The sequence below is a fragment of the Lathamus discolor genome, chromosome 2 (assembly GCF_037157495.1).
Source record: "Lathamus discolor isolate bLatDis1 chromosome 2, bLatDis1.hap1, whole genome shotgun sequence".
In the NCBI taxonomy this organism is placed as follows: domain Eukaryota; kingdom Metazoa; phylum Chordata; class Aves; order Psittaciformes; family Psittacidae; genus Lathamus; species Lathamus discolor.
This window is the reverse complement of record NC_088885.1, coordinates 75,184,390-75,204,381: the sequence shown is the minus strand read 5'-3', so window position 1 is coordinate 75,204,381 and position 19,992 is coordinate 75,184,390. Positions and strand designations below refer to the sequence as shown.

Genomic DNA, 19,992 nt, shown 5'->3' with positions numbered 1-19,992 from the left:
AACAAGACATTGTGGCCTGGTCACCAGTTTGGCATGTGACACTGTCCTGGGTTCAGCAGTAGCAGTCAGTTTTTTCTCCTTCTTAGTAGCTGGTTGTCATGGTTTAAACCAATCCACACAGGTCGTCCACTCACCTCCCCACTCCCAGAGGGACGGGGAGGAGAATCAAGAGAATGTAACACCCACGGGTTGAGATAAGAACAGCCCAGTAACTAAGGTATAACACAAATCACTGCTGCTGCCACCAATGATAATATTGATAAGAGAAAATAACGAGAATACGATACCACCGCCGAACGAGTTCGACCCCCCCGAAGAAGAGAGACCGTGCCCTTCCGGGTAACTCCCAGTTACCTCTCTGGGCATGACATGCTGTGGTATGGAATACCTCTTTGGCTAGTTTGGGTCAGGTGTCCTGTCTCTGCTTCCTCCCGGCCTCCCCTCGTCCCCAGCAGAGCATGAGGCTCACAGAGTCCTTGGCCAGAATAAACATTACTTAGCAATAATTAAAAACAATCGGTGTTATCAGCTCTCTGCCCAGGCTGGAAGTCAAAACACAGAGCTTGCACCAGGTATTAAGAAGGAGCAAAACGGCTCCTGGTAAACCCAGGACACTGGTACAGCGCTGTGTTTTGACTTTCGGCCTAGGAACAGAGCTGATAGCACAAATGTTTTAGTCTGACCAAGGACTTTCTGAGTCTCATGCTCTGCCAGGGAGGAGGGGAAGCCGGGAGGAAGCAGAGACAGGACACCTGACCCAAACTGACCCAAGAGGTATTCCATACCACAGCACGTCACGCCCAGGATGTAACGGAGAGTTACCCGGAAGGGCTGGGGACTGCAGGGTTGTACTAGGTATCAGCCAGTGCTCGGTTGGGGGAGGGGGGGTTATTGGTGCTGAGGTGTTGTATTCTCTTCCCTTGTTATTTCCTTTATCATTATTATTATTGGTGGTAGCAGCAGTGGTTTGTGTTATACCTTAGTTACTGAACTGTTCTTATCTCAACCTGTGCGAGTTGCATTCTTTTCGATTCTTCTCTCCATCCCTCCAGGTGTGGAGGGGGGGGGGCAAGAAGGGGGGGAGTGAGAGAGCGACTACATGATTTATGGGTGTCTTTGTTTAAACCATGACAGGCACCCAGTTCTGTCCCTTACTGGAGCTCCAGCTCTCTGGCACAGCCCCAGAGCTGACTTCACACTAACGTGGCAAGAGCCTGGACGTTGTGGGACCTTTCTGAGGTCCTGTGAGCGGCATGGTGGTTTCTGACGCTTCTGTCTCTAATGCCACTTTCGGGGCTGTGCTGAATCTTGGCCATGTGGCTCTGGAAGGCACGGACGGTTTGGATAGCAAGGATGCAGACCACAAGGCTGGCAAAGTACAAACAGGCAGCAATGACACCAAAAAGGCCAACGGCTGCATCACCACCCTGGACCACACAGTTCATGGAGGTGTAACCACGGCGTGCATACAGCCTCTCGCGCCTCTTGCAAACCTCTGTGGCATTCACCTGGGTGACAAAATGCAGGTAGAGGCCAACCGCTGTGACGTATGCCATGCCAGCCAGCAGGTTGAAGGCACATTCGCCTGCCAGCAGCCCTGTCCTGAGCTGCTGGATGGGTTTTGCTCCCACGACAAGGAAGACAAGGGTAAGTGCTGCTGCTGTTAAGCTGAAGGCTACTCCGCCATAGACGCACGGGGCTCGCATCTGAGTGAACTGCATGTCTAGCTCCCTCACCTCCTGGAGCTCTGTGCCCTCAAAGGGGCTATAGGCTGAATTCAGGCTAAAGGAGCTGGTGCCAAAGCCACCAAGGGATGTGAAGCCTGCAACAGAGGCTTGGGCAGCACCCACACAAATCAGCACCAGGAGGTTGACCATGATTTCCACAAACTTTAAAATGCCTGTAAGGAGCAGAAGGATGGAAACAGGTGTCAAAACCACATCTTGTGCAAACTGGATGTGACACAAATACCCCAAACCCATAGACAGAGAGCACTACTACTGAGATAGTCCCCTTGGCTACAGCTGCTTTATGAAACCCCAAAGAAGCACAAGCTGTCATGGGTACATTTCAGAGGTTGGGCAAGTTACTTTTTTTAATTTGTCAGTGTGTTGATAAATGGATCTTCACACGGGAAGAGAGATCCATAAAAAATTTACTGTGCTTGTGTTATTGCCAAGGCAAGCGCACAGTGATTGCATTTTGGCCTGTAACTACTTGGCATAAAAACACTGAGCAAGACACATCCAGTATGAACAAAATGCTGAGGTTAAAGCTGACAAAAGCATAGAAGCTTCTAACAGCTTAAAAAATTAGGCAAGTTATTCAGGTCCTTTAAAATGTCATTACTGGTTTAACTTACACCCTTTTTTTGTCTTACTAAGTGTTTGCTAATTTAAACATATCTAACCAGATGCAGCTTCCACTTCATCTCCTTCAGAGAGAAAAATCTCTTCATAAATCTTGAGAAGCAGCTCGAAATTGCCCAGAAAATGAGGAGGGAAGGAGGCAAAACCCACTTTATATGCAAAGGTAAGCTAAGTGAATTTGTTACTGGGTCATTTTTTCTCTTCCTCACCTACACATTCAGAAGAAAGGCTTATGACTTCTGCGCTGATTCTTTTTCTTATCCTACTAATAAAGGTAACCAAGGTTTTCTAAGATGGGGTTGGAAAGTAGATAGATGACTTCTTTTTGCGGTAGCCACCTGTCTGTCAGGAAGGCGCAGCATCTGTTAGATAAATCTGATTATTCTGTGACAGCTCACTAGGGGTCAGACTAAGATTAGTAAACATGACAGATGTTGAAGTGTAGCATAGCTAGAGTTGCCTATCTGGGAACTGAAAAGCCCTAGTGTATCATGTGTGCTGCTCCTCAGGTTCTGAAATTAATTACAGGATTGTAAATCTTTATTCTTCCACTGCAGTCTGACAGCCAAGAACATAAGATGCTCAACACAGCATCTTTTAAGTTGTCTTTAAAGTGGGGATGGATCTACAGTTTGCATACACTTTCATTTTATGCTGCTAACATTGATCAGCACGGCATTTTCCTCTTGAGCAATGGCTCAGTTGCTGTCGAGGCTGTAATAGGCTTGAAAACAAACGGATGAAGCAGCACACAAGACAGTTAGACAAATTCCTCTCTTGCCTTGCCAGATGCTTCTAACCGTGCTAGCTAGTGAAAGCCGCCATGAAGGATTATTGGATATTCCCGTTCTGCCCCTTCTTATTTCCTCCACAGAGGGCTGGGGTAATGAGCACCATCCTGCTGCTGTTTGCTCTTCACAGGAAGATGCTTGCACTGGTTTGACAAGGGTCTTTGGCCACTTCAGGGGGTCCTGCTTTCCCCTGTACCCAGACTAGTCCCCTTATTTCTCCTAATACAACAGGTAGGTACCTCCTAAGTAGGTAGGTACTGAGCCCATTCACACTGGGGCCTGGCAAACCACCCCAGAAGCACAAAGGGGAGCAGTGATAATAATGGTAATACCTGGGAACAGTATAGCTGAGGCTCACTCAGCATGTTTCAGTTTGTGTGTGTGTGTGTGTGTGTGTAATATAGACAAGTGCATACATTATAGACTTCACATCCTAAAATGAATTAGGTAGAGCAGGCAGAGAAGACAAAATGCTCTTGTTGAGAAGGAACTAAATGTGCAGCTCTGCGTATGTGTTCTTCAGGGGTGATGCTGACTTTTGCACGACAACATGCCTTTTCCTTGACCATTCCACACAACCATTTCCGTGAAGTAGGTCAGTAACAATGCTGGTTACCAAATCTGTCCAGTTGGCTTCAAATGTTTCAAAGGAAATATTTGTGAAGCTAAACGTAAAGAGAAATTTAAATCTCAGTCCATGAGGCAGGATTTGGAACTCCTTGTACCAAATTCAAACAATGCAGCCAAATGACTCAACGTTTTTCATGGGTACAGAATCATCACTTTACCAGGAGTGTTCAAAATATTTTGAAAGAGTAATAGCTGCACAGGACATCCACTGGAACTAGATCAAATATTTTTTGTTTACTCATTTGAGCTGTATAATATGCCTTCCAAATGTAGGGAGTCAGCGCAGGCCCTCAGGGCCCTCAGACAGTGTTGCACTCTCAGTGTTGTTGAAGTCTGCTTCCCTTTGTAAGGGCTAACTACTGATTTCATAGAAACTGCTCCATCAGGAAGCAGTTCTTACAAGTCTACAGGGAGGAAAGACCCTTTGATTAAGGGAAACATAAATTTTAAATATGTTTGGGAAGTAGGGAATTCATGACCAGTCCAGCTTTCTTCTACCACTGTCTTCAGAATTTCCTTTTCCTCTATGACTGGTGAGGCACTCTGACTCACTGAGCATCAACTTTTCCTGTACATCACCTTGCTGAGCTTTAGAAAAGGCAATTTTATCTTGTCAAAGCAGTCAGCACCTGCTGCTAACCTCCCCACATTTATAACTGTCCCTGGTCCTCAATGATGCTGTTCCAAAACTTCCTATGTGTTCACACAAATTCTGCATGCAACCCCTTCATTTCACTGAGCTGACTGCTGGTACCACAGTAGGGCTGTCTCTCTTCTCATGCAATAACATATGATCATTGTAAGTCCACTGTATTTTTAACTGCAGCAGTTGATGCTTTAATGGCATGCTTGAAAAATTCCCTTAGGCAGGGCATTCAGGCTGGGCAGGTTTTGCATGTACCTGAACAGTTTTCACACATGCCTGCTACAGAATTGGTTAGAGTAACTAAACAATGGAGAGAGATTCATTAGCAGTTACTCCACCAGTTATTTACATTGCATGTAAATACTTTAAAAAATGCCAACATCACCACCACAACAAAAAAAGTGCAGTAACAAAGCCTCCTGTGTTAAAGAATATCTTATCATGGTAAGCAGTATGTAGAATGAAGCTGTGAATTACAGGTCTACAAGGAGAGCCACCAGGGCTTGCAAAAGTAGCAGACAATTAGTGGAAATCCCTAAACCCTTGTACAACCATCAGGGCTTTGACAGAAATATTAATGTTCAGATCTTGACCCTGGCATCCCAAAAGCCTTGTGCAACTTTGATCTGTGATAGTTACAAGCTGATACTTAATCCTACTATACTAGTATAAGCAGGATAGACAGACTTGAGAAATAAGGAATAAAAGGACAGTGAAGTTTTAGATCTTAGCTCTGTCAGGGTATGCTAATGCACATTTATTGGCAGTGACCTACATCAAGCAGTGAACTGCTGGCAGAAAGGGCTGAGTTGAAAGCCACACTTCTGAGTCTGTGTTGCCATTCCTGCTTTCACATGCCAGTTAGCTATGTCATCTTAGGAGTTACAGCTGCAGAAACTAAACTGCCAATAGGTCTTCCTGCAGGGAAATTACTTGCTTTGGGGCCTACAAGGATGCTGGAGAGGGACTCTTCATCAGGGACTGTAGTGGTAGGAAAAGAACTAACCCTCCCCACACTGAGCAAGTAACGAGCCTGAAGTCTGGGCTCCTGGATTTCCATTTTCTTTCTCATGCTTCTTTAATGCACTGACTTTCAGCACTGAAGGTGAGAATGGCTGCAATTTAAAAGACAGTGGTTGTTGCCATAACTTTCCAAATAGTTGTTTTATTCATTCCATAAAAATCTCAATCTTATGGATAGTGATGGATAGTAACTTCAATGTATCATATTTGTTAACTTTGCTTGAATCCAGTCTTTTATTTTCTAGGTAGGTTTCCTGCTATGAGCAATTGTGCTGGCATGGGTGTAGCAGGGGAAAAAACAAAGCCAGAGACAGAGAAACACCTGCAACTCTACAGGTGAGGTGAGCTGTTAAATCCTTATGCTCTGTCTCATAAAACTACACTGTGGCTGACTGTGTGGTACCCAGTAACTCAACTGTGTGCTCAGGTCTCATGTGATTTTTATCCAGGCACTGGGGCAGGATGGTGCCAGTGTTCAGGTGTCAGGATCACAGTGTGTGTACATGAAGTAAAACAGCCAATTCATGTTTGTTCCTGTATTTCTGCATCTGTCAGATTTCTGGCTGTTTGTGTCAAGCTCTTCTCCCACAAGGACCTGACTAATAGAGGCCTTCAAGCGTCTCCCTCCACTGTGTCTTGGCACAGCAGTCACTTTTTTCCTTTCTTGACTGCACAGGGACTCTTTCTCCTGTCTCTTTTGGTATCATTTACCCTCGTCAGTTAACACTCCTGTGTCCTTCTAAGATAATTAATGTCTTTTATTCTCCATTCTAGTTTGCTTTCTCCCTCTGCTTCCTTTGCAGTAACACTGGGACCAGCAGTACCCAGCCGGCAAGGGTTGCCCGTTTGCCACCTCGACAGCAGTGGCAGCGCAGCAGCGCTTGTCAGTGGTGCCCGTGCCGCACCCCGTTAGGGGTCGCTCCAGGAGAAGGGATGAGGGGAGTTAGAGGATAAACACAATAAAACGCATTCTCCCAGCCTTCAGCACTGAAAATTGTCTTTTGGTTTATTTCTTAGTTGGGGTAACTTTCTGCTTTTCAGAGGTATTTCTTTTTTTACCCCCAAAGGAACAGACAAGTATTCTTATCATATATAGTGACTTACAAAAGCACCAGGCAGTCCTGAAAAGGATCTCAAATGCTGAATTTCTCTTGGCAGTGCAGATTTGGCATTCCCCAGAGAGTAAAGGCACAGCTCAATGTACAGCTTTGGTCACGTCTCTGCTGAACTGAGTCAGCGGCGGGAGGAATAGATAAGAAGGAGGAGAAAACACCAAAGAGAAGAGAGGTTTTGTTCTGCTTTAGGAAGGGGACAAAAATGTGACAGAAGTGGGGAGGAACCAAAACAATGCAGAAGAACTGAACAAGGGGTATGAAACAGAGACAACAGTTGCAATAGGTTAAAAATATTAAACCTGAATGCAAAGCATTAAAACACCTTGCTAACAGTATTATTCCCCTTATGGATACCAGTACAAATCAAGATCTTACTGAAACCAGTTACAAGAGTTCAACATTCAACCACATTCACCCATGCAGGATCAGGGCAATATACAGCTTTGTCGTAAACAAACAAATCTCCCCACCCCAAACTCCCACCCCACCATTGTTTTTGTAGGTATCTGTGTTCTTCAGCGAGTGGTGGATTCAGCTTTCACTGAGTTATGTTATAATCTCCCTAATAGAGTAATGTTCAAAGGCAGAAAAACCCCACAACCCAGCCCTAAAACACAATAGTTAGGCAATGTAACACCAGCAAAATCTTGGCTTTTCAAAGGACCCAAGGGAACGACATACTCAGAGCCAACTGAATTTAAATGGCAAGAAAAATGCCCAACGCATTTATGCGCATTTGAGATATTGATCTTACTGGAAATTGCTGGAAAAATAGTTAAAACTAGGAAAATTAAATGATTTATGGGCTTGAGAAAGAAGCATTTTTATTATCATTTAACAAGTTATCCCTCTTTAGTCAAGATAATCACTTCATTAGGAAATCTCAAAGGATGACCCGCCTTGCTTTTAATGATTCAGAAGAGCCGTGCATTCACAGAGTGCTGAGATCCAAACATTGTCCTGTTTTTTTCTGTGTATCATCTTCCCTTAAAGACCTACTGTCCCACCTGATCTATTCCTTCTGCTTAATTCCCTCCCATCCTCTAAATAGTGTTGTTCCAATTTCCACAGGAAAGGGTGGACTTCATTTGCAGAACTACTGCATCAGCCTCTATCCCCATGGCTTCCCACCACTGTATGACACTAATATTTACTTGCCATCAAGGCACAGTTTCAGCACAACCCAGCCCCTGCCTGGGAACAAACAGCTTTGGTTTACTTGTTCCCAGTAGTTTTTTCAAGCATCACTTCTAGCATGTTCTTGATCTCTCTCCTGTTAACAGAGCATGAGTCATCTTCCATAATTTTGGAGAGGGTGGGAAGCAAAGTCTTGCATTAAACTGTAACATGTGGCAATACTGATTTCAATACAATGGCTCTAAAAAGTTGTACATGTATCTGTAGCACTGGTAGGTTTCTACAGAGTCACCTCATGTTCTGCCTTTCAGGAAATGGCCTTTTTTCTTCCTAATGTACCCGTAGCTCTTTCAAGCAGTAAACAAATACCTTGGTATTGAAACAAACTTGGGGGAGGTTTGGTGTTTTTTCTTAAGAGTTCAGAAAACAATGAAACACTCTTGTTCCTTATGCCAACTTTCCATAGCCACTCCCTCCGTTTGAACTGAAACTGAGCCACCTTTAGAAAGCACAAAGATTGGGGTGTTATTGCTCTTTAAGCAATCATAGTCTGTCTTAAGGTAGGTCAGGTTGGAGGCACCTGTGAATCTGAGCTTCTCATTCACTGTAACAGTTGTGGGTTGTCACACTTGGTGAGCAACATTCCTGACAGGGTGGATTTTTCTCCTTAAGTGAGACAAGAGCAACTGCTCAAGGAAGAGAGCTACATGCAATAGGTAGTCAGTGTGCTGTATCAATTAGTCTTGAGAGCCACTTTTTAAAGAGTTTTTCTTGGTTCCCAGAATTTGGATCAGATGTGGGGAAGACAAACCCAAGTGGTCTTACAGGAAAGATGATGCAGCTCCAGGTTCAATGATGGTAGAGAGATAAGATTTCCCAGTGAGGAAGCACAGGCTAGAATCTAACACATATCCAACAGCTATCATCAACTTTGACAGTATCTTCCCCTGCCAACTAAAGTGAGTCTTCTCAGTTATAGTTCTCCCTTCTCTAAAAACAACAGTGTACATGTTAGCACAATGCCAGAACTCAGATGAAAAAAAAACCCTGATATAAAGATGTGGGCCTAGAGAAGCCCCATATGTTGGCAGGACAACATTTTGCTAAAGGTAACATTTGGCATCTGCAGCTTGTTTAGCTCCCCTACATGTTTTTATATAGCTAACTGCTCATGGCCATTTGTATTTCACAACAAACAGGACTTTCCTCCAAGTGAAATACTTTAACTTCAGAACAGGAATGATACCTGCAGCTTTGCCACTGCATCTTGTTACTGCACAATTTTAATTAAACATTTTGTATAACTGGGATAATTTCAATCTGTACAGTTCCATCTAATTCCCACTACTAGTATCCTCTGTCTTCATAATTACAAGATTAAAAACTTATTGACAGATTCAGTCTGTTAGTCACACTGTATTTAAAACTACTTTGCAACAGATAGGAAGGGGAAGCCATCTAATTACAAGGAGACTATAGGGGACCTTAGTGTTCCCTTCTTACAGAGAAATACATTCAAATTAACTCCTGGAGGAACAGTGCATGACAGCTTTGAGCCCAGTGTAAAGGAGCTAAGCATGGCAGATTGCAGGGGCAAAATGTGAATATAATGGGCTACAAAATACACCTGTTTCTAATTCTATGGGTGCCTCCACCAAAACATAAGTATCCTGCTGACCACTCCTGGAAAGACCTAACGTGCTGTTGAACATGCTTGTAAGATGCTTTTTTTCATACACAAAGCAGGTTACCTGCATTATGCACATTGAATGACCCTTCAGTGGTTTTGAACATATGTAACTGAAGCTACAGAAGGTCTTCTACTCCAGTTCAATACCTCCTGCAGATCACTATTTCCCGAACATCTCCTCAGCACTGGAAGGGATACAAGCGCTGTGTGAAATATTTTTCCCCTCTGCTCCCATGGCTGAGTCCAAAAAGAACAGTATCAGGATATCACAGAGCAACATAGCAGCAGTATAACAGTTATGAACAACGGCATAACTCAAACCAAGTGTCTATTAGTGTGAACCCTGTATTCAGGGTGACTTTTCATCTCAGAATGTTTTCCAGTCTATGAGTATTTGCCAGCTTTCATAGCTACAGGAAAAACATTTGACTGTGCTTTGTAAAAACAAAAGCTTATAGATGTTTACATTTCAATTAATGGTGGCTTGTTAATGCATGAATATATCCTGGAGAAAGTAATTGTTACTCCCTAATTCTATTTCCTCCTCTAAATAAATTCAGTTTGATATTTCCTCCCAGCTATGCTTGAAATTGGAGATTGTTCTTCTTGTTACAAACTGTAATGCTGTCTGTTTCTGAGAGGAAATTGGTCTGAAGGCTTTAACAATTGTGTATGTTAGAATGTAGGCTAAAGGCCTGATTGTTTGGAAGCGCCTACAATATGCTTAAGAAATCTGACCCTATTCATGGTGCAAAGCTGTATTCATGGCAGCAAAGAACAGGGATTCAATTATACTTGCTCTCCCACAAACTCTTTTCTAACCTTTTTAGTGCTGTCTCCCTTAAATGCCAAGTGGGTTGAAGAACTTCTAAAAAAATAAGACGTTACTAGCTCAGAAATGATGACCAGCACAGTACAGTTCTACACAAGGCAAAAGTGCAGGCATTTCCTGAGTCGCATACTGATTGAAGATGAGAGAAACTTAGTTTACCTTCACTGTTTGAGCAAAACTAGAGGAAGCATTATCCTGGAATTGCATTATCCCATCTCTTTCACACCAACATACACAATAAAAAGAAAATGGAAAATTTTCAAGGTCAAGTGACCAAGTATCTATGACCAATTTAAGATCAACCATCCACTCTTCTGTTGACTCAGATTCCAGTGACATCTCACTCTCTACTGGTGAGACTCTAACTTTAATAGTCCTCCTAAATTTGTAGTCCAGTACATTATTTGAGAGGATGCATAATTAGGTGCCTTGTATGATCCAGCCACATGATCCTACCTGAATGGCTTTGCATAGGTATTGCTCATAAAACATTTTAACAGACTTTTTTCCTTCTGTTTTCTGAGGAAAGGATTAAAAAGGAGATGAATGTTTTGATGTTTCCTAGATGGTATCAAATGTTCCTACCAGCAAAAGGGGTCAGTATCAGTTGGTTTTTCCATTATATTTGGGTTGGTTTTATTAATGTGGTTGTAGGGAAAAAAAAAAAGGAGGTGGTGATTAAGCAGGGAAGGTGGGAATAACAAAGGTAGGAGAATGTCCTTTTTCCTGCTGCTGCTTGCAGCTAAGGTGTTCGAAGGATCCCTGCAAAAATAACTGCCTGTTTCTGAAACTCAGCTTTAGCTTTTCTGGGCTGTTGCTGGTGGAAAGCTTGTATGAGGAGGGCTGTATTTAGGGGAACCAAATACTTTTCAGAGCTATGGTTGTTTAGAACTCCTCTCTAGTATGCCAAACTGGTCAACATGCACAAAGAGCATAAACGTATTTGCTGGGCAGAAGGAAAAAAACAACAAAACAAACCCGTAGTGAAAGTAGAGTGATGTACAGTCAGAAAGTAAGGATCATTAAACATTTCAGTTGTTGCTTTGGAAAAGACTGTGGTACATCACTTGATTTCCTGGCCTTGTTTGAAGTTTATTTTAGAATTATGGTGATTGGGAAGGGGGAATTTCACCAGAGTGCTGATAAATCACTGGCAAAAGGCAGAGATAGTTAAGAAGTATTTACAAGAACTTTTCTTGCTATAAGAAATTGCAGCTCACATATACTGACTTTTTAGTAAACAATTCATGTAGCTTTTTTTTTTTTTTTAATAACATTTACTATGACTGCAGGTAATACCAAATACCGAATTCTGCAAAATGGCTCTAGAAAATTGTGCCAAGTCTTGGTACTTTCAAAAATTAAACAGGGGAGTAAATTTCTCATAATCTTAACAACGTCCAATGTATTTTCATTTTTTGAAATAAAACTGCTAATTAAAGGTTTTGGTTTTTTTTTCCCTACATGATCTCTTTCCCCTCCTCCACTGCAAACTCGAAACATTAAATTTTTGGAAAATTCTGAGCAATACTTAGGGGAAGGGTGGGAGTGAAGTCATCATCGTCAACTGATGCATCCAAAACTAGGACATTTTGAAAATGTTAATGATGCACTGAAATAATGAGAAGCAAATGCAGGGGGAAAAACCCCAAACCAAACCAAAACAGCAAGTCACATTAATCTATCCATAAGTCTAAACAACCAGTGAAACTGTAAACTAAATATAACTTGCCACTTCATTTTTCTAAAGCTGTGATAAAATAAGGCATGGAGTTTTCTAGAGTTTCTCAAACAAGTTTAAATAAATTAGTATTGTTGAAGAAGAAACTGCTGATAAAATTTTATCAGGGATAAATATCACTATGGCACTGGATGTTTAAATATGCTCTACTAACTATTAGAGTTAAATCTACATGAAAAACAAACTGCAGACAAATACACAGAACGTACATACAAAGGATAGTGGTTCAGCTCACTCTTAAAATTATTCACATTCAGAGAAATATTTAGAGCAAAGCAAGTGTCTTATTCAACTTTCATTCATGGACTGAAGGAATAATCTGACATTACGTATTTTAATTTACTTTCAACTAAACTCTTAATTTGTCCCTCTACTGAACACTGAAAGGCTGTTTGTAGACTTCAGACAAAGACTTTGCACCTAATTGCATGTTTCAACTTAGACTGCAGTGGGCCTTTCCTACAAACAAGGTGAGAATGGTCACTGTCCTGGAAGAGGGAAAACTTTAAAGGAGTAATAGGTATTTTAGTGACTTTCTTTTCCCCCAGTTTACAGGAACAAGTTTACTAAGTGTTAAGGCTGATTTCCTGTCACATTAATACCTGTTTCTCTGCTTGTTGTAGTCACTTTCTAGCTATGAAAAAAAAAAAGTTATTTCTCAAGAGCTGTTTTATTGGATTCTTGTCCATAAAATAGTTTCGTCTCCCACAATGCTGATTTATGAAGATGTTTAAGTGATCACGGGATTAAATCCAGAGCTGATAAAAAGTCTGAGAAGAATGTGTCAGAAATAAACTAGCATCAAAGCTCCAACAGCCATATTTAAATTGCCTACAGATGCAAATATCTATTGTATTCTTAAATCGCAAAGATTAACTCTTGCTGCACAACCTGGGCGATTACATACATGACCCACTGATCCTCTGAATGCTATTCTGGAGATGCATTTTCAAGGACCTAAGTACCTCTATAAATCTTACATTTGGATGCCTAAAATACGCTAGCAACCCTCAGTTATTCCATTCATTAACTCTCCCAGTTTGTTTGGAGGTTTTTTTAATAATTCTTTAGCTTTACTTTGTTGTGCTTCTAAAGACAGAAACCCAAATCAAGACTAGTCCTTGGAAGGAGAGGGATGGATGGCAGGCAGTAAGAATCTCACATACCTCTTGTTGTGCATACCTTTGAACACTTCATTGAGAAGGTTTCCTTGGGAGGGTAATAGTCTGGTGGTGGGCCAAAGTATTCCAATGCCGCTCCTGAGGTTTTAGAGTAAGGCTCTGAGCAAACAGTAGAAGTCCTTGAGTGCTGGACATCTCGGATGTCTTCTGTTGATCTACAATAAAGTAAATGACTAATATAATTAGATGATGCTCTCTCCTGAACATCAGAACATAAGAAATTAGTAGATGCCCCTGTTAGAGGAACCAGCCAGCCTGCTTTACAAGTATCCGATCTTTTTTTTGCTTGCATGTTTTGAAAGGAAATATCCCAAATACTTGCACAAATCCATGTTCACATGGACATTTGCACTTGATCATTCTTATTTGAAAAAACTGTGGACTTACTGAGTAGGCTGGCTGAACTGTTTAGGCTACTTGTGAACAGTAGCAAGGAGGAGGGTATGGGGGGGGAGTTCTTTCTCCTATAAAAACAAGTAACAGCTTTTTTATGAAAAACAGTTTAGCTAGTCCATAGCAGCCCAGAGAATAAAAAAGAAAAATATTTTCACACAATACAGGTGTAAAATAGCACACCTATGTCATGGGTAAGCGTTTTGTCGAAGTTTTACTTCCAATTACCATGTCTCAGAACAATGCCTTTTAAAAGAATGAAAGCTATTAAAAAAACCCCAAACAAAACACATAAAGATTTTAAAGTGAGGAAGAAAACCCCTGCCTATTTAAGTTTCTTTTTTGAGGTATTTGCTGATATTTGAAAAGGAATCTAAAATTGACCCAATAAAATCATTTTCTCATGTCTCTGACAGACTCTTCATTAGTACACTTCAGAATAGAATTGTCCACTTTGCTGCAATGATACACAACTCCACATCTGAAGCCTGATGACTTGTAAGGTTGGCAAGATTTAGATTATTCTATGAGAAAAGTGCAATTCGCCCTTTTTAAAGCGAGGTAACACTCAGGCTAAAAGAAACATCATCTGTAAATTGTTTTGCATCTGGTCTAATCTAAATGTCCTCCCTCATTTGAAGGAGAACTGGAGCTTGTCTTTTTCAGGGTACAGCTGGACAATCTTGCTATTAAAGTGTATTTTAAGTCTCATTCAGCACTATTATTTTTAAAAGTCTTCTTCCTATTCAGTTTTTATCTTGACTTTCTTATCCACAGATCAGCATTTTCAACTGTAGTTTTGTGTCCTAGTATCGCTGCACTTCACTAGGGTTTATCTTCATCCAGTTCCGGATTTAACTTAGAAATATTATCTCATTCATCCACCTTAAATCATGTTCTTTGTAGTTTTTACATTTTAATTAAGACATTCAATAACAAGACCAATGCTAGCATCTCTGTGTGCAGTTGCCAACAGCTCTATTTGGCTGAAACATTTCTGATTTTTCTGACCTTTGTCCTGTGTCTTGTGCAACCACCAAAGCATCCTGCGCAGCTGTGTCACATAAATTAAATAAGCTGTGTGATTTATAAGACTTCCAGTTAACTTGAAAGCAATCCCTTTGGTACTTCTGATGCAGCTGCTTCTCTCTATTGTATTCTGCTATTTGCCAGAAAACAAAACAAAGCAAAAACTAAAGCAAAAAAAAAAACCCTAATGTTCAGCAACAGAGTACAATTAGGGAAAGAAAAAAAAATTCTTTGTTTTAGATGCTTTTTGTTTTTCTCCTCTCACAATGGCCTATTTCAGCCACCTTTGCTTCTGTTTTCCTTCAGGGCTTTCCAGTTCTGGGTAATACAACTCTTTCACCTCAGCAATGAGATGAAGGTTACTGTAAGAGCTTCAGAAAGAAAATCATTTGTTAAGAGAAATACTCTAGTTAGAAAGTCTTGCTTTTAAGGGATAAAAGCATTAGGCACCCAAATTACAGCTTCCACAAAACTCTTCCTATCTATTTCGTTACAGAGGAGGTCTTTCGGTCAATCAGACTTCACCAAAATACTGAAATGTCCTTACAAGAGCAGCTGGTTTTGTCATGAGAGCTAAGTAGGAGAAATGCTGATAGGTTAAGCTAAACTCCATCAAAACAACTGACAGAAAAGTTTTTTGATTAGTTGTAGTGAAGGCTGGTGACCCCAGATTCTCAGCTTGACTCTTATTATCTCCATGGCTATTACAGACTTAAGATGCAGCTTCCTCTAATCCTCCATGGATATAGGGATGGTCTGTTGTCCTGGGCCTTTACAGTCCATCCACCAATTTTCAGTCTACATGTCCAGTCATTTCAAACCAACAGCAAACCCAAGAAGTCCAGAGAAGGGCTTTATTAAGAAGTGGTGGTGGTTTAATTTATAGCTATCCTTTCACACATTGCTCATATTACACTATATAAAAAAAAAAAAAAAAAAGAAAAATAACCCAACCCAAAACAAACCATGCCCAAAAACTCATCCTTTTTTTTTTTTTTTAACTCTCCACAGTTCAATGAATACATTCCTGGCATCTGCTGCTTTCACTCCTAGTATGTTCAAAATAATTTAACTGTATCCCCTCCAGATCTCTGCTTTTGCCAAGGAGTCATTCAGCCTCTAAGAATGATTCTTAGGCTGACCTTTGTTTCCATTTCTCTCAATTTTTTCATGATTTAGGAGAGACAGAAGAAAAATTCATTAGCTATTTCCATAACACAATAAGATACCACCATCCAAATGTTTTACACTTAGCCATAAGTACTCCTAGTCTACACAGTGCTCTTCACTGCTGCTTTTATTCTCATCCTGTTTTTCTTGCTGACATGCGTATTATCAGGGCGCAGTTCTTTATTTCAGCTTCTCAATAATCTTAATTATATTTTATCTCCTCTCCCTCTTTGTCTCTATTCTTAAACTGCCCTACAATCATGCCCCCAGAGACTACACAGTCATGATGAACATGTTACTGCCATAGCTAATTTGCCAGTACCATTTAGAGCTACAGACTTCTCTCCTACAATGCAGGCACTGTCATGCCTTAAAGGAAACAGCCTAAGCTCACACCTAATATTCTGTAGGCTGCCCAGGCTGGAAGGAGAAGAGTTTATTTGTCACTCCAAACCCATTAATTGATCTGCTTATTGCAATGATAGCGGCTGACCCAGTATCAAGTACTATAAACAGCCTTAGACACTTAAACAAATACTCATTTATCGACTGCAACTACTGAAAGTAATTTTGGTTTAGATTAATATTAACTTGTTCACAGCTGAAATAGAGCAACCTGAGACTTCAGCAGGTCCCTGTGCTTGTCTCAGTCATGTAACATTCTCATTTAAGCAATGCATACTTGGCAAGCCATGGCTTGTTGTCACCTACTGACCAGCCTCCTAAGTAACAGTACTAAGACACATGGCCACACTTCACCTGCTTGTGACCCAACTCGATCCAGATAACCCAGGAAATGCACATCTCTGCCTGTGTCACACAGCCTATCTTTCTGTCCCCTCTCTTTACAAAGAAAAGGGTTAAATTTCTAAGTGTAAAATCGCTCTCTGATTCCAAATGTGGCATGCTCATGCTTCACAATTTCAAGGCTGAGTAAATGCTTTCTTTACTATTGTAACATGAAGGTACAGAAAAGCAAACAAAGCTAAATGGCATGTTAAAGACCTGCTGTGATGTGTTTCTTTAAGGTGATAGAGACATACCTTGTATTGTATGGGTATGGTTTTCTCATTCTTCTGTCTTCCTCATATCTGTCAGATCCATGGTTCTCATGGTGCCTGTACTGCTGATCTTGGTGTCGTCTGCCAGCATGAGGCATCTTGTTTCTTACATGTATTCTTTCTTCCTAAAATAACTTCCTGAGCTAGAGAAACAAAACTGGTTCATTTTATAGCTTTACTTAGTTATTCATTGACCAGCACTTGCATCCATTTCATGCAGTTTCAAGATTTAGTACTAACTTCCTTATGAAGCAAAGGAAGTAATACCCTTTAAACTATAGGTAAAGTAACTTCATTAAACAACAAAGTTTTTCTTTACATTTTCCTATTTACCAAGTAATTGTAATGCTTTTATATTCAACATTTATTGTGCTTAGCTTACTTACTAGGTCTGCCCTGACTCTCCTACCTTTGCTGCAAGGACAGGGCACGGTGTCCACTAAGAACATGAATCTTGGCTTCTCTAGCATTGTCTTAAATATTAAACCCAGCAAACACCGGTACGTTCCATGAGCATGCATGCAGCTGCCACTGACGGCAGGGCAAACCTGAAAGCACAGGCTGTGACCTTTGTCCTGGAAGTTTCTAAAAGGAGGGCACCCTTAGTGTTCCCCACGTCACCTGTGATCTGGATAAAAAATAGGTATAGGCAAAGAAAGCTGTGCTGGGAAGAAAATCAGTCGTCGAGAAGACACACCCTTGGTTAGCTGGTATTAAACATTACAGGGATGTTATTTCCTGAAAGTGTCTTTACCCTTTCAAGTGCAGTACTCTTAAGCCCAGACTTGTGAAATACAGAAACACAGAGTTTAAGGACATAAGCAATCTTTATCCTTATTTGCCTTCGACGCAGCCTTTCAGCATTACCACAGAAATGCCTGCGGTCGACTTAATTTTGACTGATCAAACCGAGAACTCTCTTCCTGACTTCCATCTCCTTAGGGTGTCACTACAGAAATAAATTAGGTTTCCATTTGTTTACAGCTAACAAAGAGGCCGCGCCTTCCTCCGGGGGAGCTCAGCTCCTCTGCTCCGGCAGAAGCCATTCCCCAAAGCTCAACCCCGCACCTTTCCTCACGGTGCTGGTCCCGTTGCTTCAGCACCAGGACACCGAAACCCCGCTTCGTCCCCCCTGCGGAGCCCCGGCGCTGAGGCCGCACACCGGCCACCCCTTCCACACCCCTAGGGAAGGAGCCGCGATCCTCGCTACCCACCCGCCGGTCAGCAGTTGCCCCAGGGCCCGCTCTGCCGCTCCGGGGCCGAAGGCCAGCTGTCCCTCCGCCCTGCCGTTCCTCACCTGAGCTCCAGCCCGCCCTGCAGCACCAGCTCCGGCACGGCCGGGCCCGCCCTCCCACCTCCCCCGCGCCCCGGGCCTGCGGCGGGCCAGCCCCCGCGCAGGTGCTGCCGTGCCCGTCGGCTCGTCCCGCTGCGGGCCCTGTGCGCCTCCGTGACACCACTGCCGCGGGGGGAAGCAGGGGTGGGTGCTGCTTCCCGGCCGGCCGTGGGGGAGAGCCGCTGTGGGCCAGGCTGGGCTGGGGTTTAGCTTAGTGAACTGAGGTCCCCGAGCATGGCGGTGCGGAGGCAGAATCTGGAGAGGCCCGGAGAGGATATAAAACTTGGGGGTTAATAAAGTTAAAATTCAAAGTCTCTACTGGTTGGGTTTGGTTTTTTGTTTATTAAAGCCAACATCACTGACTTGCAGTGCTCAGGGCAGGACAAGATGTACAGAGGATAGAAGGTAGAGGAAAATGGGAGAAAGCTGTCCTGCCTTAGGAGCAGGTGGGTAGGAACAGGCTGTGCTATGCTAGAAGGGTGGGAAAGGGAGGTAAATGATTTAACTCCCCTCTGGTGTAAAGCCACGGTTTAGGTAACTGATTGTGTGAATGGATGCAGTCCCAGTGCTTGGTACTCTGCGGAAAGCCCCCACTGTGGTGGATCTGCAGGGGCTTTGTCTTCTCACTGCCAGCCTGTAGTGTTTCTCTTACAGAGGAATAATGTGCTGGTCCCCACAGGATGCTTTTTGTTGGGGGAAAGAGAAGGCTGTGTGGGGACCTCACAGCAGCCTTCCAGTATCTGAAGGGGGCCTACAAAGATGCTGAGGAGGGACTCAGATGATCTTGAGGTCCTTTCCAACCCTAACTATTCTATGATTCTATGACTCTTCATCAGGGACTGTAGTGATAGGACAGGGGGTGATGGGTTTAAACTTAAACAGGGGGGATTTAAGTTAGATATAAGGAGGAAGTTCTTTACTGTAAGGGTGGTGAGGCACTGGAATGGGTTGCCCAAGGAAGTTGCAAATGCAAATCCTTGGCAGTGTTGAAGGTCAGGTTGGACGGGGCTTGGAGCAACCCGGTCTAGTGGAAGGTGTCCCTGCCCATGGTAGGAGGGGTGGAACTGGGTGAGCTTTAGGGTCCTTTCCAACCCAAACCATCCTATGATTCTATGTATCTATTTCTGTAGAGAGCTTGGGGCAGACCCATGAAGTGGCACTGCAAGGAGGGACTTGCTCATTGTGCAGTCCTATGCACAAAAACAATCAGTGCCTGAGAAGCAGAACAGGGGGTTAACGTGAAGCCTTGCAAAGCTTCCCTAGTCTCTGGCACTATCCTGCAGAAGAGCTGGGACCAAAAAATCCCTTTCCTTCCCAGGCAATACACTTGGGGTACCTGTGTCTCTTGAATTTGGGTTTAAGGTTTGTAATTGTTAGTGCAGTTCCATGCTAAGGCTAGATACAAAATCCCCTTTAATAACATGCAGGTATCAGAGGAATTGCTGTCCCTGAAATGAGATATCTATGGGAACTGTGTGCTCAAGATGTGTTTTGTAAATTGCTTTACTGTGGTAAGACTGTGATTCCCTGCTGCGTTTGAGCTGCGTTAACAGCTTCTTTTGCTTCTTACCATTCCCACCTCACCTAGACCTTTTCTGCTGTTCCTGCCTTCAGCTGTACAGTTCATCTTCTTTCTGTCTTGCACCAACCCCAGTGCTCACTTGATCATGTAATAAGCCAATTCAGCTTGCTTTCTAGCCAAAACCAATTTACTTTCTGCTGGTTTAGTGAGTTGAATTGGCTTTGTGCTGTAAGCAAATGTGTGCTGGAGCAAGGACTTGGCAGAAGCGTGTGTCCCAGCGGGAAGAAACGGGGGGAGGGATAGGGGGAGAGGGCTACCTCTCTTGGCAA

The 19,992-nt window shown here is 42.5% G+C and overlaps 1 protein-coding gene across 5 annotated transcripts; it reads right to left on the bottom strand.

The window, feature by feature from the left end:
• Positions 1–1,023: 1,023 nt before the first annotated feature.
• LOC136008377 (MARVEL domain-containing protein 3-like) lies at positions 1,024–18,210 on the bottom strand. Of its 5 annotated transcripts, none has more exons than XM_065667505.1 (4): positions 18,106–18,210; positions 16,791–16,951; positions 13,141–13,310; positions 1,024–1,900 (listed from the first exon to the last, which is right to left on the bottom strand). In XM_065667505.1, the coding sequence occupies exons 2-4, from the start codon at positions 16,904–16,906 to the stop codon at positions 1,194–1,196; spliced, it is 993 nt and encodes a 330-aa protein (XP_065523577.1). In that variant the 5' UTR covers positions 16,907–16,951; positions 18,106–18,210; the 3' UTR covers positions 1,024–1,193. The 5 variants fall into 5 exon arrangements, with proteins under 5 accessions (XP_065523577.1, XP_065523580.1, XP_065523576.1 ...); XM_065667508.1 differs by having other exon boundaries at positions 16,791–16,965; positions 18,106–18,157; XM_065667504.1 differs by having other exon boundaries at positions 18,023–18,111.
• Between the last annotated feature and the right edge of the window lie 1,782 nt (positions 18,211–19,992).